This window comes from Capricornis sumatraensis, chromosome 6 (genome assembly GCF_032405125.1).
Source record: "Capricornis sumatraensis isolate serow.1 chromosome 6, serow.2, whole genome shotgun sequence".
In the NCBI taxonomy this organism is placed as follows: domain Eukaryota; kingdom Metazoa; phylum Chordata; class Mammalia; order Artiodactyla; family Bovidae; genus Capricornis; species Capricornis sumatraensis.
The window spans coordinates 31,807,891-31,831,591 of record NC_091074.1 but is presented as its reverse complement, the minus strand read 5'-3'; the positions used below and the strand labels follow the sequence as shown (position 1 = coordinate 31,831,591).

The following is a 23,701-nucleotide window of genomic DNA, read 5'->3' as shown; positions in this document are numbered from 1 at the left end:
GGTCAATGTAGGATTTTATATGCTTTAATTTAGAAAATTCCAGGCTTATTTTATTTTGTCTTTGCAGGACTCTAAACTCCTCTCCTTTGAAAATCTCCAAAAGATCTTATTTGCGGTTATGATCCTAGACGGATTTGGTTTGTTTTAGAATCTAAACCATTGAAATGAAGGGAAGGAAAGAGTTCCTGATACAGTTTTCATTTTGTTCTGTTTTAATATTGTGCAGCCTGACTTCTGGTACATTTTCCCCACAGGTTCATATCCAGCTTTCCGAGTGGCACCGGGCAATTTTTCTCCCCCAGGCCTGGCTCGCGTATATGACTCGTGCTTATCATGCCATTTTACAGGTAATGAGATCATGGGATGGCTTGCTTTAAGGCCTGTCTCTTTTTTAAGGTTTACTGCAAATATGTATTTAATGTAAAAGCACTTAGGAAAATAGCATTATCAAAAATGCAGCCGTTTGCTTCTTTCTGACTTATAGTAATGCAAATATGTGGCATCTAGGAAAATGGTACAGATGAACCTATTTGCAGGGCAGGAATAGAGACGCAGACTAAAGAATGTGGATTCAGGCAGGGAACGGGAGGCTGGGACAAATTGGGGGACTAGGTTTGACATAGACACCCTACCAAGTGTGCCATGTGGCTAGTGGAAAGCTGTTTTATTGCACAGGGAACTCAGCTGGGTGCTCTGTGATGACCAAGAGAAGTGGGATGACGGTAGCTTAGAGGGAGGCTCAAGAGGGGTGGGAAACATAGATACATAAAGCTGATTCTCTTCATTGTGCAGCAGAAACGAACACCTTTTAAAGTGATTATACTCCAATAAAAAATGCAATGATTATTTTTGCTCATAAAAGAATGTGAAGCATACATATATAACTGCACTGAAATTTTAAATGTGATGACAGCCCCCCCACCAAATGTGTGTTCCTTCCAGAGCTCCCTCCTGAATGCTTCTCTCCTGTGCCCTGCTGCTTGGCGAATGTCTGTTATTGTGCCTGATGTCCCCCGTGGCTGGCCCACAGCACCTTAACTTGAGTACATCCCAGACTGAGTTCATCATCTTGTACCTGCCCCCTCTCCATCTAGACTTGCTTACGTCTCCAGCTTTATGTCTTAACCCTCCCCCTGCATTTTCAACCTTGCTCAATTTCTTTGTTTTCCTAAACACAGCATGTCTTCCCTAACCTCTTAATTTTTTAGTTCCCCAACCAGGGATCGAACCTAGGCCCCCTGCATTGGGAATGTAGGGTCTTAGCCACTGGACTACCAGGGAAGTATACCCTAACCGTTTGACTTTTACCTACACTGTTCTTCCATTGCAGGCACTGCCACTTCCCTTTGCCTATTCAAGGCTCTTTTGCAGCTTTTCCCTTTTTGTCAAATTGCAGGAATAAGTTTCACTTTGTATGTATAGTTAGTCATGGTGGTTTAAGGGGCACATGTTGGAATGGCAAATTTCTACTTGTTCTTTATAGTTTTATCTGTGTGCCTCCCCTCTCCCACCAGGGTTGTCTGCCCCTCGCATATGCTTCCTTAGAACCCATGCTTCCCTTTAGAAGCCCTCATCACCTGAGTTATGTGTCCAGGGTCTCCCTCCAGTTATCTCTCTTCCTTACAGTCAGAAGCTGTTTTCCTATCTGTTGTCTCTCCAGAACGTGACATGTCTAAAACATAGTAGGTACTCACTAAATAAATGAATTATGCTTAATTTGACTTCTTTTATTACAATAATATTGTAAGTTATAGTTTATGAATTTCAAAAATTAGAAATAATTTTAACCAGTTTGGGAATATATAAACAATTAACAATATGAAAAAAAAAAACTTAATTCTTTTTCCTAGCTTAAAATTCATTGTTAAGGATGATAGAAAAAAAAAAATCTAAATTACTTAAGAAATTGATGGCCCCAAATAAGATTTTTATGAAGTCTTAAGAAATAAGGTGTTGTGGTTAAATATAACAGTTGTCCCCAACCTCCGGGATCTAATGCCTGATGATCTGAGGTGGAGCTGATGTAATAATAATAGAAATAAAGTATACAATAAATATAATGTGCTTGAATCATCCCAAGACCACCTTCCTCCTACCTTCTGGTCCATGAAAAGATTGTTTTCCATGAAACTGGTGCCTGCTGCCAAATAGGTTGGGGACCACTGTCCTAAAGGATGGAGGTGGGGCCAGAGGAATGACTCAGCATCTCAGCGTTCATGTTTGCATCTTAAAACCTTGCTACAACATATTCAGTCTTTGATGCTTTAATAGAGGATGTACTCCAATACAGGCTCCTGGAAGCAGCAAGAGGAACTCCTTCTCCTGCAGAATGTGCTGAGAATTTTATTTAGCTCTTAGCATAAGGAAGGTCAAATAGGACAGGCTTGTGGTATAAGATGGGCATCCCTGGTGGCTCAGGCAGTAAAGTATCTTCTGCAATGCAGGAGACCAAGGTTTGATCCCTGGGTTGGGAAAATCCTCTGGAGAAGGGAATGGCAACCCACTCTAGTATTCTTACCTGGAGAATCCCATGGACAGGGGAGCCTGGCAGGCTATAGTCCATGGGGTCGCAAAGGGTTGTACACAACTGAGCAGCTAAGCATGCACTCATGGTATATAACATGCAGATGACAAGCAATTGATTTTAAAAAAATACTCTATGGTTTCCTTTTCATAATAAGACCTTTATTAAATGAATAGTGTCTGCCTACCAACATGTAACATTTAGTATTTCAATTCACCTTTACAGAAGCCCTTTGAAGTAGGTATTGTTAACCTCATGTAGAATGGGATTACAGATGGGAAAGCAGGGTTAGCAGGAAAGCAAAGCAAACAGCACGCAACCCAACAGTCAGTAAATGAGGGAGCTAGAACTTAACCTGGATTTGTCTGATTCCAGAGCCACAGTCTTTGCCACCATGTCATGCTTTTTCCCTAACACCATCCTTGTGTGCCTCTGACTCTTTGCAACTCTATGGACTGTCGTCCGCCAAGCTCCTCTGTCCATGGGATGTCCCAAGCAAGAATACTAGAGTGGGTTGCCATTTCCTTCTGCAGGGGAATCTTCCCTACTCACAGATCAAACTCGCGTCTCCTGCTTTGGCAAGCTGATTCTCTACCACCGAGCCACCTGGGCAGCCCAACACCATCATTAGTTGTTACAAATAATGCAAATTGGTTTAATATTTTTGAGATCAATTTATGAAAATCCAGCTGAGTATTTTGTAATAATACAGGTCAATTATTCTGCCTTTTCTATTGTTGTCGGTGACATATGTATCTTTATGTGTATTTATTTATCAATTAAAATCTCTTTCCTTTGGATTTCTAATAAGTCTAGTTCCAATGAGAATTGGTGATTAAGAGCTGAAACTCAAAGTAGGGGCTGTAAAAAGATTTTCAGTATTATTTTAAAAGTATAGCAGTGCTCTATAGGCTATCAGTATTATTTGATAGGCTGATGCATTTTAACTGTTCAACAGGTTGTGTTTTGTTTTTTTCTTTAATGAGCCCACACACTTAAATAGAATTTACAGGATCTTAGAAGAATTAGAGCGACTGCCAAACTCCTCATCTATATCAAAAATTTCCGTCCTGGAGGATAGCTCTTTGGTACAGGAGGCATAGTTACTTCCATCTGGTGCTAGACATGTTTTGTAGACTGGAACATCATTTAGAGGAGCCATGTTTTATTCAATAAGCCTAGGAGACACTCTGAAAGGTACATTCTGCATTATTTCCTGGAGGTTGACTGTAATGTGAATAAGTTTGCAATTTGAACACTTCTAGTGGCTTTCGCTTGGGCATCAGCTTCTAGCCTCATCTAATTTTCCACAAGAACTTGGGATTTTGAATTATAAGCATATCAAAGTGATTGACATGGGGAGGTATTTGAATTTCTTCCCATGAAGTTGAAAAATGCAGCTACAGGTTGACTGACAGTTTCGAGTCCATTTTGGTAAGGTGCCGTCCAGTCGACTTGACCTTGCTCCTTTTGAGGGATGCTAAGGAGGTTAAGGTTTCCAACCTTTGTGTAAAGGGTCCTTAGGGACTATGACTATGACCTCAGACAGGACAGAGGGGTTAAAAATAGGTTGACTGAAGATACTTGTTTCCTGCATTGGTCAGCTGGCCACACAATAATCTGAAGTCAAAACCAGTCAGGAATTGTGACTACTAGTAAATTACTCTTTGACCATTTGTAAAGGTTGTTTTCAGTGTGCAAGTTTAGAATTAGGCAAAATTGCTCACTGTAATCAGCAAGTTGTAGTTACACAGGCTGAGGGTATTTCTTTTTTTTTAAGAAAGATCAATGGATAAATTAATAATTGAAATCTACAGGCCATCCAAAAATCTCAGTTCAAGTGATTATTTCAGCCTTTTCTCTCTCAATGAGTGTTCCCCCCACCTCACCCCTCTTCTTAACCATAGCTGTTAACCAGAAGCAGAGGAGACTGAGTTAAATGCCACTGGATCTCATATCAGTAGGTGAAGAATTGGATGGCAAAGTGGGTATGAATAAATAGTCTAACATTGACTGGGTGGAAGGAGTTAGAGACATTTCAGAAGAGAAGACTGAGAAGAACCAAAACTCTGAGAAAGGAAAAATGAAAAACGTACTTAGTCACAATAGAGTTGTACTGATTTATGGCTACAGGAGAGATCAGAAAAGTGGACCTTCTCAAGAGGCTGCATGTATACCGGCCTTTTTGTGTTTTTTAAATTTCTGAACGATTTTTAACCTTTTAATTTCTTATCTTTTATGGAAAGCATTATGGAACGTACATATTTTAGGAGGAAAGAGGAATGATTTAAGAAGCATAATAAACAGAGGCAGGCAATAGGCATGATTTTGTGTTTTGCCTACCCTCCTGGAAGGCTACAATCAATATTAAATATTAATATCTTGCCAGTTTGACCATCTCTGATACCTTACTCCAAAAGACAGAGGGAGAATGAAAAGGTCAGAATTCTATCATTGAAAACACAGAGATGGGGATGGACACTGACTGAAGTAAATAGGAACTATGAAGGACGTGAACAGAATGCCCACCAGATCTCAGTGTGCTGAACTGGTGAGCCCTGTGTGCTGGAGGTTGTGAAAATACAGCACCTCCTTAGCTGGATAAATTGTCCTTGTCCTTGTCAATGAGCTTACAGGCCAGTAACGAGAGTGTATGAGAGAAATACAGGGACGTGCAACTGTATAGTCTGGATATTACATTTTGGGGAACCTTTTACTCTTTGAGAGTATGCAGATTGAAAATCTGAATTGTTTCAAGAAGGTTCTATATACATATATATTCATGAGAGAATAGCTTATAAGAAGATAATAAGGGGGATTTGTTTTTTACAGCAGACCTGATAATGGTAGCAATTATTCCCAGTCACTATACTAAATAGACACTTTTTCACATTATTTAATGTGATACTGTAATACCATAAGTCAGGTGTTTGCTATATTTTACAAATGGAAACTGAAGCTTGGAGAGGTGAAGTAACTTGCCCAAATTTACATAGCATGCATATAGAAATGCCATTAGGTTAAGACATCATGATTTCAGAACCCACATCCTTAACCGAAAGCTGTATTGCTTCCCTCTCTAGAATATATAGAGAGATACGTTTTTCTTCTGTAGAGCACACCCTACTGCTACTGCTGGCTGCTACTGCTAAGTCGCTTCAGTCGTGTCCGACTCTGTGCGACCCCATAGACAGCAGCCCACCAGGCTCCCCGTTCCTGAGATTCTCCAGGCAAGAACCCTGGAGTGGGTTGCCATTTCCTTCTCCAGTGCATGAAAGTGAAAAGTGAAAGTGAAGTCGCTCAGTTGTGTCTGACTCTTAGTGACCCCATGGGCTGCAGCCTACCAGGCTCCTCGGTCCATGGGATTTTCCAGGCAAGAGTACTGGAGTGGGGTGCCATTGCCTTCTCCGAGAGCACACCCTAGAACTCTAAAATCTACAAGAAAAATCAACCAATAGAAAAATGAACAGAATAAGAAACCCGTATAGTCTTTAAACATTTGGAAAGATGCTTAATCTCAGTAAATAGTAAAATGAAAATTAAAACTGTAATGGGTCCCATTTTCACACTCCCCAAAATGGTAAGAATTTAAAAGCCTGACAATCCCAAGTGCTGTCAAGGATGTGAGAAAGCCAGAAGTCGTCTACTGCTAGTGGGAACAAAAGCCACAGAAAACACTTCTGCAAACAGTTTGGTATTACTCTGTAATACATAATAATAAGTTCTTGTTTGATTCAAGGTGTATCAATATACGAGAATTTTAACTACATTTAAATAATTTAACTGGTGATGCAGGAAAGGGGAAAGCATCTGATCAAAATAATTCTGAGTGTAAAAAAAAAAAAATTTGAAGGTTTTGCCTTTAACAGGATGATGATATTAGCTATATATATGTGTGTGTGTATATATATATATATATTGGCCTGGTACTGGTTGAGAATTATGTCTGTAAGTTTAGTCAAGAAATAGAAATGTAGTGTGCAGCTGTTTGATAATCCTTTTTGTTACTCCTTACCTAAATCTTAAGTATTATGTACTTCTTACTCATTTTCTAACTGTTCTGTTGGAATGCTGGTAATCCAGTCTCAGTATTGTGTCGGTTCCAATTAGCAGCTGCTGACACAGTCAGATTATTACTATATGGAGGATTTGTTGAATGGGCCCTATGGACTTCAAATCTGCTTTTAATAGATATCCCAACATTTAATGCTCTGCACTAAATTTGCCAAATATACAACTGCTCCAGGTTATACTTATTTGGTGAATGTGGAAATCCCTAGCAGTCATATAATTCTCTCTCCTTACACATCCTCTGTCATAATCTGCTATCTTATCAGGAACACCTAAAGGCTACTTGGGAAAGGATCCATCTGTTACCTAAGTGTTTTCCAAAGAAATTTTAAAATCATTTTGGCCATAGAGTTTGCATGCTGATGGATGCTGTGCTTTTTGCAGGGAAGGATAGGAGAACTGGAATTGCAATTAAAACATGGAAAAGAAGGACCTGAAGAGGTGCAGTACAAAAAAAACACAGCCTGGCTCTGGTAAGGGGATGGCTTTCTGTGCTCATTATTTGTTATGGGAAATGAACTGTGGAGGAGAAGGTGACTACCTTTAAAGACTTAAATGTTGGAATTTTAACCTCTCTATGAGCCTAAGTGGGCAATGGCCAAAGATGTGATGGATGTATTTTCCACCTTCTCCCCAGATAAAAGAAGGAGAGCTTTATTCATGGACTTTATATATTTTTATTGTTTTCTTAAGCAGTGTGGAAATGGTTTGTTTTTCCCTTTTTTCCCTATAATTGATTATTTTACATGCTTTTGAATAAAGGTTGAGTGTTTTTCTCACTCATTTAGTCAAAGAATACCTTCCCCTGCCCTGCTCTTCCCTCCTCAACACATCTTCATTACTAGGAACAACTTTACCATGTTTAGACTTTAATTTCTTTGGCAGACATCCCCCAGTGAATTCCCACTATATTATCTAGAAATGTGTAAGTGCTGGCACATTAAAAGCAGTTTAAGTTGTTACATAGGTTGGGATGAATACCTTGTCAGATTAATGTTACAGCAGCCTAAATCTAAGTGAAGTGCCCAGAATCTAATAAGTAACTTTGCCTGTAGCCACAGATTTCTTTAATATAAAAATCTGTTCAAAGGTTACTTGGGTTTCAGTTTTTAATTTACTAACAATTGGCATATGTAGAAAAGCAGAAGCTTGTGTGTGTGTGTGTACTCGCATGTTTAAATAATTCTATTCTAAGTTATGTTTCCCAGATTCATTTTAAAAATAGCAATGCAGTTTAAAACATTATGACATTGGATTTAAGATTAGAGATTAAGCATTTGGATTTTGCTTCCTATTTGCTATTTTCCTTTACACGTGGTTTTAATTTCATCTTCTGAAAATGATAATCTGGGGAGTGGTATGTTAGCTATACTATTCCAAATATACACAGTGACATATGGAATCAAGGATGTGAGAGAGAAATGGAAGTCAAGGATAACTCTAAGATTTTTACTGTGAATAAGTAAAAGTATGGCATTCTCATTTACTAAGATAAAGAAAACTACAGAAAAACAGATCTATCTAGAGTAGAAATTAGATTTGAGACATGCTGAGCCTGAGATGCCTAATTAGACCTACAGTTTGGAGGTATCAAGTAGGTTGTTGACTATGAGTCTAGAGTTCAGGGTGAGTTCAGGGCTGGATATATAAATTTGGGAATCATCAGCATACCGACTGCATTTAACATCAAGATGCTGGATGAGGTCATCTAGGGAATGAGCAAAGACAGAGAAAAGGTCAGAGGACTGAGCCCTGGGGCACTTCAACATTTAGAAATAGGGCAGGTGAAGAGGAGCCAGTAAAGCAGATGGAACATTAGTGATCGGCACTGTAGGAGGAAAACCAAGAGAGAATGGAATCTGAAAAGCCACCTTAAACGCTTAAGGAAGGAAGTGTTTCAAGAGAAGAGCAATCAGTTGTGTCAGATACTGCTCTGAGACTGAGAGTTGAGCATTAGATTGGCCTCTTGACAGTCATTGTTAACCAAGAAGGAGCTGTTTTGTAGGGACAAAAGCCAAATTATAGAAGGGGCTAGAGAGAATGGAAGGAGGTAAACTTGAGTCCTAAGTATAAACTGTTCTTTTAAGTGAGCTCTGCGGTGTGAGATGCAGTGAAATGGGGCAATAGCTGGAGGGCTTCTTTTCCTAAGATGGTAGATGTCATAGTGTGTTCACGAGCTGCAGGGAGTAATGCAAGTGGAGAAGGAAGAATTGGTGATGCGGCAGAGAGGGCACGTAGGGAGGGGGAGGGACCTAGTGGAGGCTGTCACCCTATGTAGAAGTACAGGCAGGTCATCATGTGTAAATATTTCATGTTGACCAGTAGAAGAATACACTGAACGCACTATACTCCATTTAGGAGGGCCAAGATTGGACAATATGTTTTAGAGAAGTTTATTATCAAATGGTTTTATAAAGTACAGGTTTAAGGATCAGTTTGCAACTATCTGAAGAAGTTGGCTCTTAAGAATGACTCATTCTGAGAGTACTGGATAGCTAAGATTTTATTTTAAATGCAACTACTTATAAATGCAAATATAATTTATATTTTTAAAACATGTATATAGTTATAAAAACTTTAAATTTATGAAACTCAAAGTGTATAGTGAAAATATTTATGATGTCTTCTTCATAATACAAATTTGTCGATGAGTGTTTTTCACTTTATCTTAAGACTCTAATATGAAAAAAAACCCTATGAATATTTGATTTGAACATACCTTCCCCTGGTGAAGGCAATGGCAGCCCACTCCAGTACTCTTGCCTGGAAAATCCTATGGACGGAGGAGCCTGGTGGGCTTCAGTCTATGGGGTCGCGAAGAGTCGGACACAACTGAGCGACTTCCCTTTCACTTTTCACTTTCATGCATTGGAGAAGGAAATGGCAACACACTCCAGTGTTCTTGCCTGGAGAATCCCAGGGACGGGGGAGCCTGGTGGGCTGCCGTCTATGGGGTCACACACAGTCAGACACGACTGAACAGTACCTTCCTTTCAAATCCATAAATGTAGTTTTTTTAGTTCAACTTTATAACCATGTTTTTTTTTAAAATTGAGGTATGATTGACATATAAAATTATATTAGTTTCATATAAACATATTAAAATTATATTAAGTATATTGTAGCCAACATTTAAAATTTTATTTTATATATATACATACATAGTGACAATGCTATTATGTATAATTTGGGAGTAATAAATTGTTGTCTTGATGAGCTCCTGTGTAGAAAAGAGAGAATGTCTTGTTTAGGCTTCTGTAACAAAAATATCATAACCAGATGGCTTAAACAACAGAAATTTATTTCCCACAGTTATAGGAGCTGAGAAGCCCTAGATCAAGGTGACAGCCCACATGATGCTGGTGAAGCCCTGCTTCCTAAGTTTGCTGATGGGCTGCCATCTCCTTGTAGCTTCACTTGGTGGAAAGCAGAGAGAGAGCAAGCCCTCTGGTCTGTCTTCTTATAAGGACACTCATCCCATGCATGAGGGCCTCACTCTTATCACCTCCTAAAGGTCCCACCTCCAGATGCCATACATTCAGTTAAGATTTCAGTTGGTCAGTTTGGAGCAGGAGACACAAACATTCAGTCCATAACAAAGAGTAATATACAGGACACTTGTATACCCACCACTCAGCGTAAGAGTGTATACCATGACGACACTGCCTATACATGAGTCACATTCACCTCCTTCCCTGTTTCTACTAAGTAATCTAAGGAATAAGCAGATGAGACTGTCTTGGAGGTGAAGCCCTTTATTAAGTTCTTTCACCTTACACTAAAATTCCACATGGAAATTTTAAGATCTGGAGTCATTGCCAGAGGTTCTTGTTAACTGATGAATAAGCAAAAAGATTGCTTTCTTGCTCGACTGTAAGATCTCATACCTGTTTTCCAACTGTATTGCAGGGTTCGAGACATGTTGACTGATGAAATCACCAAAGCAGCTGCAAAGTAAGATCCATTTATTCTCTTACCAGAAATTTTCTATAAACATTTTTTCCCCTTACAGGTATGAATAATTTCTCCTTTTCAGCCATTTCATAAGGATTTTAAAGGACTTTTTAGTTCTTTTTAAAAAAATCAGTCATTGTCCTTTCTCATATGCAGTTAATTCTTACTACATGTCTTTCTGTGAAAATACAGAGAAAGCAGTACAGCCACATAACTTTTACATCAAAGATATGTCCATGTTGTGCACTTTACAAAACGCTCTGTGCTTTGGCTTAGATTTAAAGGATTACAGTTTAGTACGGGGCAAGAAGTCCTTGCTAATGTGAGTTATGTCTGTTTTACAAATAGATTAAATCTCAAGTGTGAGCCAGTAAATAATTTAAGACAGAGCCTTTTATTCTCCTGGTGCTCTTGGACCAAGTGTATCTAAATATTGAATTTTTTAATACTAAAAACTAATGTGAAGACTCAGGTAAAAAGGCAGTTTCTATCATATATTTACAATTGCTTTAACAAAAATAGCTTGAGCATTACTACCTTAAGGCTTTTTATTTATCTGAAGCCATCTCTCACTGAGAAAATTATACCCTAGTGAACTTGCTTGAACAATCTCTTTAAGTCCCTTTGTTAGCATGCTGCCTAATTTTTCCTGGGAGTAAGTTACATGTCAGTTACATACACTTCTTTTCACTGTTCTCCTTAGTTGCTGCCATTTCTGTTTGACTTCCTTTCTTCTTATTCACCAAATAATATAGATATACCTTTGACCTAGAGGACTTCATATGTACTGAAAGCCCATATTATCTAGAAATATTTAACTACAGTATAGTTGATCTCTCTCATTTCCCAGAACTTTCTGTAGCTAAATAGCCTTTGCCTAAAAAAAGATAAAACATAATCTACCTTAGAGTTCACTTTCCACTGGCAATTTCTTACACAGATAGTTTGTTGTAAAATTTGATCTTGGTACCTGATCACTATTCAGCCTCATGTCCTCTGAATAAAGGGAAAGAGAAGTGGTAATCCTCCCCTACCCTCAGTTCTGTGGGAAGCCCTGGGAAATACCTGCTGACGTATCTGTTGACAAAATGAAAACTAAAGTACAGAGAGCGTTCCATAGGAACTCATTTGTGTCTGCTTCTGTAGTTTGGTGAATTGCAGACACAGTGGGAGAGCATTCAGCTTCTTATTGGAGGGGAGGAGGGTCTGGGATGGGGACCGCCTTTAACCTCTACCTTTCAGTTTGTTCTATTGAATAGTCTACTTAGTTCCTGTTAAAAACAATGCCCTGACATTTGCAACAAAAGCTCAAATGCTGAAGAAACTAGTGTCTTTCTGTTAAAACAAACTGTAATTTTGCCTCTGCAGTAGCTTTTGCAGATTCCATTCTAAAATTTTATTTCACCAAGACTTTAACCTTCAAATCTGCAAAGCATCATTTCATGACTAATACCTAAGTAAAGTGTGTTCACATTCCCAGTGATATTGAGTAAAAATAATTTATGTTCTCATGGTGTTACCTTTTCATCAAACATTTCAAAGTATTTTATAGATCTTATCTTACTAAAACCATCCTGACAATACTAGGGATTCACAAGTGAGCAGGAGATAGTTAAGGTCCAGAGGCTGAGAGATTAATGATAGAGAGGACGAAAAAAATCACTCTGCTGCCTTCTCTGTACTGTTTCCCACTGGCTTCCTCCAATCATGTGAGGACCCCCTTATCACCTCCTGCCAGTTTAGTCTTCTGTTCCTTGGACTATGGCTGCCTTAGGTGGTGGTGGTTGTCGTTTTAGTGACTAAGTCATGTCCAACTCTTTTGCATGGACTGTAGCCCACCAGGCTCCTCTGTCCATGGGATTTCCCAGGCAAGAATACTTGAGCTGGATGCCATTTCCTTCTGCAGGGGGATTTTCCAACCCAGGAATTGAACCCACGTCTCCTGCATTGGCAGGCAGGCAGATTCTTTACCACTGAGCCACCGGGCTCCTTTGGGCCAACGTAGGGCTTATTTTGTTCTGAGACATAAATTAAATGTAGGAAGTAAAACACTAGTCACAGGATTAGACTGATGTAAGTTTATTTTTGTTGTTAATAATTAAATAGGTTTGAACCTAAAGATAAAAATCCCCAAAGGATTGGGTCACTTCACTAATATGTAATGTAATACTTTGTCCCTAAGAAAGCATCAGTGTAGCTCATCCTTCCTTGAGCTTTTTAATTAGGTTAATGGCATCCGTTTCAAAGGACAAGTTAATTAAAATGTCAGTGGTGTTGCCTAGATAAATACTGTACTGATGCTGACATGTTATTATGCAAATTAGTCACCGCTACTTGACTGGTTGGGGATAGTTATGTGATCAACAAGATGAAGAGTTTTTGCTGAACAAATTCTAGAGTTTCCCCTGGCTAGCTCCTCCTTGAATATGTCTCAGGAGTATATATGGAGTGTCTTCTCTCCGTAAGTCACTATGCAAGGCCCGTGGGGAAGGTAAAGATGATGAAGAGCTAGTCACCGTACCTTTATGAATGTGTAACTTGGCCTAAGCATACCTTGAGTGACTGTTTTCTTTTTTTCTATTCAAAGATTAATGTACAGATATGCTTTTAGTGTGCATCCAAAGATCTAATTACCAGTGACTTTAAATATATTTTTTTTCCATTTTACAAAAGCAATACATGCTTAGTAATGTAAAGACCAGTGAAACTTTTCAAATACAATTATTTGGGACACTGTTTCAAAACTGAGGATAAATTCTCTTTTAGAATTTTAGGGTTAAAAAGACACTTTATGTCATCTTGACAATTTTTTTTTAATATGGACCATTTTTAAAGTCTTTATTGAATTTGTTACAATATTGCTTGTTTTATATTTTGGTTCTTGGTACACAATAGCTCCCCAACCAGGGATCAAATCCGAACCCCTTGCTTTGGAAGACAAAGTCTTAACCATCGGACTGGTAGGGAAGGTCCAGACCGATATTCTTGATTTAGAAGATTTGTTATGCAATATTTGGTGACCATCTAAGAATTTCTTCAGGGTGATACATTCACCGAGAATTTAAAACTTTTAAAAAAATCTAACTTCAGGGATTCATGATCATTTTTGCAGATCAGACTTCAAGATAGTCTCAGCTAAAGGAAAGAGAGAATATTAGAAATAAAAGATTTAATTTTGATTTTAACTGGTTTTCTGGCTAGGGCACCTGGGAATGCCCACATCTTGCCTTACTTACTGGTATTTTATTATTAGCTATAGGAGTTGCCAGTAATCCTCCTTGCAAAACTCCTTCAACCTCAAGTCTTCCTTTCTGTTCTTTCCCCCTGCCCCATCCCACAATGTAAATGTTGTCTTATCAAACATATGACAGGCCTCTTAGAGAAATGATTGGAGAAGGAGTGAACAAAATGACCCAGAGTACAAAGCCTTACTGAGTTTAATCAACCCTAGAGTGGGAGCGGGAGAAAGAAGGAAGGATTGGAGGAATTGATAGATGGAAGAACTTGATAACGACGAGTCCCGAATTCCATTCTTACCAAATGGAAACAAAAATGCAAGAACACAAGTTTATACTAACCTGTTAATGCTCACTAACTCACATGCTCGGTCACGACTGTGGCCTAGGGCTGGATGTACTAGACTTGCCTGGGGAGCAGATCTGGACATCCACGCATCAGTTCTCTTCCTGCACCAGGGTAAGCAGGGAGTTGTTCTCAGATGTACACACTGGTTCAAGTTCAGGTCCAAGCTCCAGGTTCAGAGAAACATTCTCTGTGTTTATAGGAACCCGGCTTCCCTGGTAGCTCAGATGGTAAAGAATCTGCCTGCAATGCAGGAGACCCTGGTTCCATCCCTGGGTCGAGAAGATCCCCTGAAGAAGGGAATGGCTATCCACTCCAGTGCTCTTGCCTGCTGAATCCCAAGGGCAAATCATGGGATCACAAACTGTCAGACACAACTGAGCGACTAGCACTAAACACAATCCTAGGACTAACTGAGAACTGAAGTGTCTGGTGGTAAGGGTACCCTGTTGCCTGAGTTCTGTTATGATGGAGTCGGCAGGCCAAGAGCGTGTCATCAGTGACCCCTTGGGGACTTTACTCGGTAGGAGGACTTTGGAATTATGGAATAATATTGAATGTACATTTTCAAGTAGTAAGTATATTTAAGAGATTCAGTTTTCTTGATACCAAATTCAGAAGTCAAACAGAAGATTTATTGCCAATATTAGGAAACTGCCATTTGGATGATATAGAAAGGCATCTCTCAGTCCAAATTGCCTGAGCACAAGCCTTTTTTTGCATCTTCTCTAGGGGCTCTGAATCATGTTACAGACTGACTCTAAGGTTGCTGGCTTTGGCATGTTAAGAGAGAGAAGGGGAAAATGATAGTGATGGAGGAGAAAGCCGCCAGTGTGTCGAGTTGCTAGTGAAGTGTGCTTTGTGAAACAATTCACTAGAAGTTGGTTCCACATACCAGTGCTTTAGAAAAGCCAGGGCCCAATTCCATTCTGCTGGGCTTATTCACACAACTGTCCTTGGCTGGGCTTCTAAAATAAATCCATACATGCATATTGACTGAAGATGATGCTGAAGAAGACGGCTTGGGAAATGTAAGGGCAAATGATGAAATAAAAAATTTTAGGGAGAAGGAGCTTAGATATCTGAGCTTGGATGTTTTTTTAGGTTCCCCAAAGCATAATGACCATACATTTATAAGAAGAGTTAAAAATTAACACTAGCATCAGAAGAAGGACAGAAGCTTCTAACTCCAGAGAACAAACAGACCTGCGTTTCCAAGGCTCTGTGAAGGGGTGGAAGTGCTTTTTGACCTCATCTGCCCTCCCTATAATAGCGCCTTGCCTTCTCCTGGTTAATGCCTCCAAATCCTCTCTTGGGATCTTTTTCTTTTTAAACAGAGACAGCCCGGTGGTCAAAGGCAACGCGCTGTTAGCCTTAAGCAGCCTCGCTGTCGTCGTTTCCAAACATGAAGCCAGCCTCTGCTCAGACTCTGATGGAGTCCTGGAGGTGAGTTAAGGGTGATTAGAACCAACTCGGCTTTGGTTGTGTAACGTGTGAAAAGTGAGACTTTTCCTTAAGCCTGGCTCTGAATTTAGGAGATTACCGTCATGGGCTCTGCTACCCAATGCACCTTTACACCAGAAGCCTTGGTGTCCTCTAAAACACTTTTCTTCACTGCTTTTCTGTTTTGATTTCTCCATCACAGTTAAGTGGTCATTTCCATTTGAAGGTGCCAATTTTATGCAACAGGGGTTGTCTTTCTGTGATTACATCATGGTAACCAATCTTAGGAGGTTAACTAGGCTTACTGAAAGTGAACAGTGCTGTCAAAAAATGATAAATAAGCAGTGTTTACTGACTGCAAAAAATTGCACTTTGCATTTTAATTGTAGATGTCAATGACAAAGTGCCTATTCATTTTTGCAAGGCATTTATTTCTTAATTAAACATGTGGCAAGCTGGCCAGTGTTCACTTGCAATGTACTTTTTCAGATAATTCATATCTGTCAAAATAAAAAAGCTTGGATTCATTCTCCTTTTAAGCCCCATTATCTGGTAGCTATCATTATCTGGAGACAATATAGTCAAGTGGTTAAAAAACATAGTCTCTGGAGTAGGAGTAGAGGTATTAGGATTTAAATCCTATTGTTGTCTCCTCACCTTTCAGAGCCTGTTTGCCACCTATAAGATGGGGATAATAGTACTTACCAGACAGGATTATTGTTACGATTAAATAAAGTTATATATGTAAGGTACAATGGCAGGTAAATACTCAGTAATAGTAACTATTATCAAGAGTATCAGTATATACTTTACCACTTCTACTTGCAAAAAAAGTGGGCTTTTTTTTTCAATGCTTTTCAGCCTGTCTCTGTCCCCGCAGAGTGCCTTTTGGACCACTTGTATTCTTTTTTCATGGTAGGGTATTTTTGGTTCCTTTTTTGGTGGGTTCTTTGGGGGCAAGAAACCGACTCTTAATTTAAATTAAAAAAGGAGCTAGAAGAATAAGGAGTCTGGATGTGCACAGAATTGAAGGTAAAGCTTAAAAACCAAGTTGAGAGAAGAACAGGGGTCCAGGCACAGGTCCTGATGAACCATCTTGGCAGACTACTCCTACTGGGATGGATCAGCTCTAGTCACTTACTGTCTTTGCATCCCTCCCTTAAAATTTGGAATCCCACGAGTCCCAGTCCTACACCTTCAGCAGGGAAGGATGAGTAGCTTGATTGAACATTTAACCAGGCTTCAAATTCTAAAGGAGGGAATTCCCCAAAGGGTGCTCTTACCAGTAAACAAAAGAATAATGCAGTGTGGCAAAATCTCTACATGTATATTACCTGTGGGGAAGAGAAGGAGGCCAAGGGATTATTGCATGAAGGATAAACATGTAGCTAGTTACCATATGGTAATTTAAGGCCAGAATCTTATTTTAATAATAAGGAAGACGAAAATCTTTTAGAGAGGAAATGTTTCATATCCTTGAAAAGGGTATGGAATACTTTAGCAGAAGCTACATGCTGGGTAGGTCTACAACCTAAAAAGTAAACATGCTTTCCTAGGACCCCTTTATTTTGGTGTTATTTATGTAGGTCTACCGGTGGTGCAGGATGTTTGCCTCGGTAGTAACTGGAGGTCTAGCTCAGAGTTTGAGCTCTAGGCTCTCCTATTCTCTGTTCGCTGAATCTGTGTCCTGTCCACAAAGCACATAGTCCACAAAACATTGAAGAGCCATCCAAGCCAAAGACAGGGCTTTTCTTTTACTCTTGATGACCTTGCCTTTGACTTTTACTCAGCATGAACTCGAGACCTCATTATTTGACTAAAGTTGAAGTTTTCAAACTTCATTCAACTCTGCATTTGACCAACAACTGAAGATCTTAAGAAGCAGATCTTTTTTGATTCAAGGAATTAATTCCAAGGGCTCTTAAACTATTTCAACTTTTACAGTACCACCTGGGTGTTACCGTGTGAGTTAATGAATGTTTTTTGACATCTGTTGCATGAATGATTTTTAAAACCAAGTTCTCTTTTTATTGAGTTGGGTTTTGTTGTTGTTGTGTTTGTTTTTTCATTCTCTTTCCGCTTCTTTTCCAAATATTTATGTTTTCATATCTACTTGACTAGGCAGTTGTGATGATTCGTGAATGATAAATACAGTGATAATAAGCAGCAAAGCTAGAAGTGATCAAAACATTTTGTTGGCTGCTTTATTGAAATGACAAGTCAGAAATGGAAGGTTTGATTTGCCTTCCCTGCACATCTCTCCCTTTAAACTTCCATATTATCCTCACTGAACACAGGAACACTGTAAGGAACTCTCAGATTGTTCTGTTCTGCAGCCCCCATCCTCTCACCTCTGCCAAGTTCTGTCTGAAAGGTAAACTGTATTCACGTGGGGGTGCAGGTTAGAATGTGTATTTGTCAAATACCTGTCTACTTCGTGCGGTCCTGGCAGATGAAGTTTCGTTTTTAATAGCTCTTCATTCTTTTATACAGAAGGAGATTGTACCCTGGATCTAGAAACAATGGTTAGGTTTTTTCTTTTTTTCCCGTTATCATTTCATGTTTTCCTTCGTCTGCAGGTTCAGCCTCACTTCCTGTCAGTGAAAGACTGGGTTTCCATGGTATTTGATACCCTTTTGGTCATCGTTGATAGCCACTACCAACCCAGAGGACACTTTTTCTCCTCGTTTTATCATGTAAGTTTGAGAAACAAAAAAACAATTTAGAAACTCAAGAGTTGATTCTAGTATCAATTGTTCACATGAAATCTATGATATAATGTAAATCTTGGCCTTAGCTATACATTGGATATGTTTCAACCTTGACTGTACATTAGAGTCACCTGAGGAACTTTAAATATATATATATATATATATATACATATATATGAGATATTCATGTGTAGGCCTCACTTCTGATTTAAATGCTTTGGAATGTGTCCTGGGTATCAACATTTTGGAAGCTTTCTAAGTTATTTTAATGTATAATCAGAGGCAAGTGTTGAAGTAAAATAAACATTGGCTGAATATGGAGGATCCTAAGTTTCTTGTCACAGTTTTTTTCATTTTGGGATATGTGTGACCACAGGAAGTTCAGTTCATTGGTCTGGCCCTTTGTATCCTTGTTTATAAACTGAGATTATTGAACAGTATTATCTGCAGTGATTGTAGCCCCAACTTTACCTCTTATTAGTTTTGTGACCGTTGACCTGACAGCTACTTAACTTATCATCTGATTTTTCCCTTCCGGTAAAGTGAAGGTAAAAATGAGTGCTTTGCCAACTTTATAAAAGATTGTGAGGATCCAATTATATAATTTATGGGAAAATGGAAAGGCAAAATGCTCTATAAATACCAAGTAATGTTGTTGGTCATATAAAAGCACCTGTTACTTAGTCATTCTCTTTCTTCATGCTTATATGCTAAGATTTGAAGCAAAATGAAACCACACTTTGTTGGTTTACGTTTTGCTTTCCCTTAACTGGCTGTCGTGCATGCTGTATTTCTGTATCTGCATGGAATTATTTCGGTTCTACCTTATCGCTATCCGTTGCTTAGGGAATTATAGGGATCATGGGACAATCAGCTGAGTAGCAGAGAATTATAGCTGATTTGAATGAAAATATAGCACAGGTCCTGAACTGTTGCTAAGATTATGAGTTTAGCCTGAAACTTCATCGCCTTAGGTCTTCTTTGTGCAACATTTGGCCTCTGTGTGTGCTTCTGCCCTGGACCTGGTGTGTACCCATCTAGGACTGAGGATCAGGAGCCAGCTTTTTGACTAGAGAACAAAAAAAATTACTTACTAGACAACATATAATGATATTGGAAAACAGATTTTGCTCAAAGAAGTACTTTCTCTATGATAATTTGTTTTCTGTCAGAAGTGTTCGTATTTCTTTAACGATGGATGAAGAACTTGTTAGCTTAGATGGAGGTCTTTGCAGTAGCTATATGCTTCAGACATGCAGCAGGACAAGATATCTATTAGATTTCTAATAGTGCTGCTTAGTTCTCGCAAACCAGTAAAAATAATGTCTTTACTAGGCAGCTCCAGGTTGCCTCTTACCTTTGTAAGTCTTGCGTTATTATACTTTTTCAAACCGCTATTTCAAAAGCCACTTCTTTTATTTCCTTTGTCCTAGCAGCTGGGTCATTTTAAGTAGCATTGTCATTATAATAGCACTGTATTAACTTAAAGAATCCCTTAGCACATGTTTGCTTTTTATCCTTAAAGTACTAAAGCTTAGAGAGCAAATGAGGATAGAATTAAAAACACTTTTTAATGTGTTTTGACTGCAAGGGACAACACGGCCTTTATTGTGTGTCTGCAAATTTGAAGTGGGTAATACTCAGGAATGATCAGCGGGCTTTCTTCCTCACTTGAGACAGATTGATAAGTGTATATAATGTCTGGTGGAACTCTCTAACGCTGGATTCTTGTACAAGCTGTTCAGATTCAGCTGCCCTGTCATTTTATTAGGGCTGTTATTCATTTCTTTTCCCATAATTACATATAGGAAAGGAGCATTATAGTGCTCTCTGTTTCATTTTGAATAGCTGGTTATTGCTTTGTAACCAGAGGCTTTTAGGATTTCAACTTCCTTTTTAATTAAAAGGAATTAACCCCCTGTAGGAAATAATCCATCTACTGGGAAACGTTCCCACCAAAATTTTTGGGAGATCCGCCAATAGCTCCCTGTGCTCTACTTGCACTTACCCTTCTGTAACTAAACTTGAACTGCCCCCACCCTAACCCCTTTTCTCTCTCCCAGAAAACTCCGGGCTTCCTGGACATGTATAATATGACTCGGTGGTTGCTCCAAGCTTGGATAGCTTCACTTGCAGCTTTTTCATTATATACACATGTGGGCTTTCAAAACCCCGAAATTGTTTCAGGCTTTATAGGGAGGGAATTCACACCCATTAAAAGGAAACACTGTTTTGTTTTTTTTTTCAAATTTAAAAGGATGTTATTAGTTAACCAATGGCTTAGCAGCAAATTGTTTTTCTAAGAGTAAAAAGGTAACCTGTAGATAAACACGGAAAGAGATTTATTTTTCTAATAATTTTTTTGGAGTGGCGAGGGTGGGTTTAACAGAAGCTTGTATTGTATCGTGCTTTCGTGATAGGTGTGCTCCCTTCATGTTTTAAACAAAAGGCCAACCCCTTGCTTTCTTTCTCTGGCATGTCCTAGAAATCCTATTCCGGTGAAAACACGGCCAGTGCCATTGCCCGTTCCGCAGCCGCCACAGCTTTGTCTCTCCTGGTGCCAATTTTCATTATCTCTTGCAAAGAGAAGGTTGAGGAAATCCTGAACATGCTGACTGCCAGGTTACCTGGGAAACCAAGCGCTGATGAGTCTCAAGCCGTGCAAATCCACATGGGCCTTGCACTGGGGATGTTTCTCTCTCGCTTGTGTGAGGAGAAACTCAGGTACAGTTTATTAAAATATTCCTCTTTTTCCTCTTTGTGACTTAGGTGATTGATTTCTCTCTCTCTCTCTCTCACACACACACACACACACTCACATTATATCTGAGCTATTTGTGGTGCTAAACTTTTCAATTTGAGCAGGTTGATCCTTTTTTCTCTTTTATGAATGAATTTGTCTCTCTCAAATGCCATCACAGAGATATTCATATGTTTTAAGGGTTGCTTTTCTTTTAAGTGATTGATTACTTGAAAATCATTTCACGCTTAGATGAGAGCCCTGTGTAATAGACATGAGGAAAGTCTAATCATATGGTGCTGTAAATTTTAAAAAGCATCTTTTCCTTCTGGTTTATAAGGGTGAAAATGACTGCTCATTCATTGATATCACTATAAAATGGGAGGAAAGATTGGGGTAGCCCTGTGCCTGAGGGTGCGGGCTTCACTGAATCACCCGAGAACTGCATGTACTGGTTTTAAGTATGGCTTTTATCCTGTGCCCTGGCTACATTTTAGTAATCCTTAAAGAGTCTTAATCTGTGCATATTATACTGGGTGCTTTATTCAGTTTGATTGCTCATTTGTAGACTGCTACCTTTACTCTTGAATGGAGCTAATAGAATATCAAAGACCCAGGTGGAAAATTCCACTAGTGAAAAAGTTTCCTTGTGCACGAATCAACTTTAGTTTTGGTGTTCATTATATTTATTTTTTATTTTATAACTGATCTTAGAATTTTCTATATCCAGATTGATGGTAGTGTGGTACAACGTGAATATTTGAAGATCATGAATCTTTAGATGTCACTGACTTGGAGTTTCAGCCCCATTTTCCTCCATTGGAAATAGTAGGGCCGGTGGGGAGAGGCATTCTGTTCTGATGTTAGTAGTCCTGATGCTTCCCTAGCTGGCAGAAACCATCTGTCCAAAGGCAGGAAATGGTGTTGATGTGGGTAAATTGGATGACATTATGCTATATTTAGATTTCTGTTTGAAACCAGTGGTTAAGTTTACATTTGTTAATTCCCATAGTTTTGTGCAAACATCAGTATGTGAATCCTTTATGAGAACTGCTGTGGATCTAGGGAAACACTATATTTCAGATGATCATTTTCAGCCCTTAGAAACATCTATGGAATATTTGGGAAGATAAGACTTAGTCTTTGTGATCATAAATGAGACGTTTCCAGAATATTCATTCTGTTCTGTTCACCAGTATTAGTATACACAGGCCTGGTCCTGGATGCAAACAAGGAGCTGCCCTTTGCATACGAATGGCCTGTTACATATCTTGTGTGTGAGTGGTAGAACGCAAAGTATTTTTAAAGACTTAAAACTTGAGAGTGACTCCCCCCTCCTCCCTTTGGTTCTGTGTTACAAATGGCAGTCTCTTCACCATCTGTGTTCATGTTCTTCCTTCGGTCTCTTTTCAAGCTACATGTTTTACAACTAAAAATGAGCCATGGCAGTTTTTAATTCCAGACAACTCATTTCATCCTGTCCTGGCTCTCACTCTCTTCTTTTCAGTTTAGGAGGAGATGCTGCTGGTTTTAGGGCTTGACAGACTTGCATTGTGGTTGATTTAATTTTACTACCTGGAGAAACCTACAGTGATTCTCCTAAAGCATCCTTCCCTGGTTCTTAAGTTGCCTTCCACCTCTATCTGCCGACTTGACTGCATCTGCAGGAAACCCTGGGGAGGGACACCAGAAAGCTCTTTCTCTGGCAGAGCGTCCACAGTGTAACTGCAGATTTTACCTTTGCCATAATGATCCTGCATTTGATAACATTCTCCTTCTGGTTGGTGTATTAGTACTGTAGACATTAATGTGATTATTCATGGTTCCCACCTTGCTATTTCACAGTAGTGGTGGTTTTAGTTGCTAAGTCATGTCCAGCTCTTGTGACCACTTGGACTAGCCCACCAGGCTCCTCTGTTTGCAGAATTTCCAAGGCAAGAATACTAGAGTGGGTTGCCATGTCCTTCTGTAGCGGATCTTCCTGACTCAGGGATTGAAACTGGGTCTCCGGCATCTCAGGTGGTCTCCTGCATTGCAGATGGATTCTTTACCACCTGAGCCACCAGGGAAGCCCCTATTTCATAGAATTAGGAAATGAATTAGGGAGGTCCTAATTTCATAGAGCAGGGGAATCTGAAATATTTGTCTTTTGGTACTAATAAATATTTTACTAGATAATGACAGTCTTTACCAGGTAATGACATTTTTAGAGAAAATTTCTATTTTTCTAAAACTAAAGTGTCTCGAGGGCTACTAACTCTGAATAATCAATGACATCAAATAAGTGGCCCAAAATGGCTCCTTGTGACAGCAGGATCAGGACAATATCTTGGTCTCAAAAATGAAAAGTCACTTTGTGTAAAAGAATTTTGACATTCAAACCATTTTTTTTTCCTTGCTAAGGCTTATGAAAAATCTCCTGAATTTCAATTCCAGTCTAGAATTTATTCAGAAAAGCATATTATTCCAAAGCTTGCTTCTGTCATAACTCCCAGAGGATTCTATTAATAGTTCAGCCTCTTTAGCATTTGTTTAGGATATTTAAGTATACTTTGCTCCAGAGAACATCTATAAGACTTACTTAGTTAATAGTTATTAAAATTGTGTGTGCTTGTGTGTGTGTTTTCTCATCACAAATTGTAATCCTTCACCCCAGGCAAAACCACTATAGTCTTG

At 39.1% G+C, this 23,701-nt stretch overlaps 1 protein-coding gene across 3 annotated transcripts in view; it reads left to right on the top strand.

The window, feature by feature from the left end:
• Positions 1 to 23,701, top strand: part of FOCAD (focadhesin) — a 273,360-nt gene that overhangs the window by 197,209 nt on the left and 52,450 nt on the right. For all 3 annotated transcript variants that reach the window (XM_068973925.1, XM_068973926.1, XM_068973924.1), the window contains 6 exons: positions 255 to 347; positions 6,980 to 7,068; positions 10,505 to 10,549; positions 15,469 to 15,577; positions 18,154 to 18,270; positions 20,771 to 21,009. In XM_068973925.1, the coding sequence (XP_068830026.1) occupies positions 255 to 347; positions 6,980 to 7,068; positions 10,505 to 10,549; positions 15,469 to 15,577; positions 18,154 to 18,270; positions 20,771 to 21,009 (692 nt within the window). The remainder of the gene's footprint in view (positions 1 to 254; positions 348 to 6,979; positions 7,069 to 10,504; positions 10,550 to 15,468; positions 15,578 to 18,153; positions 18,271 to 20,770; positions 21,010 to 23,701) is intronic.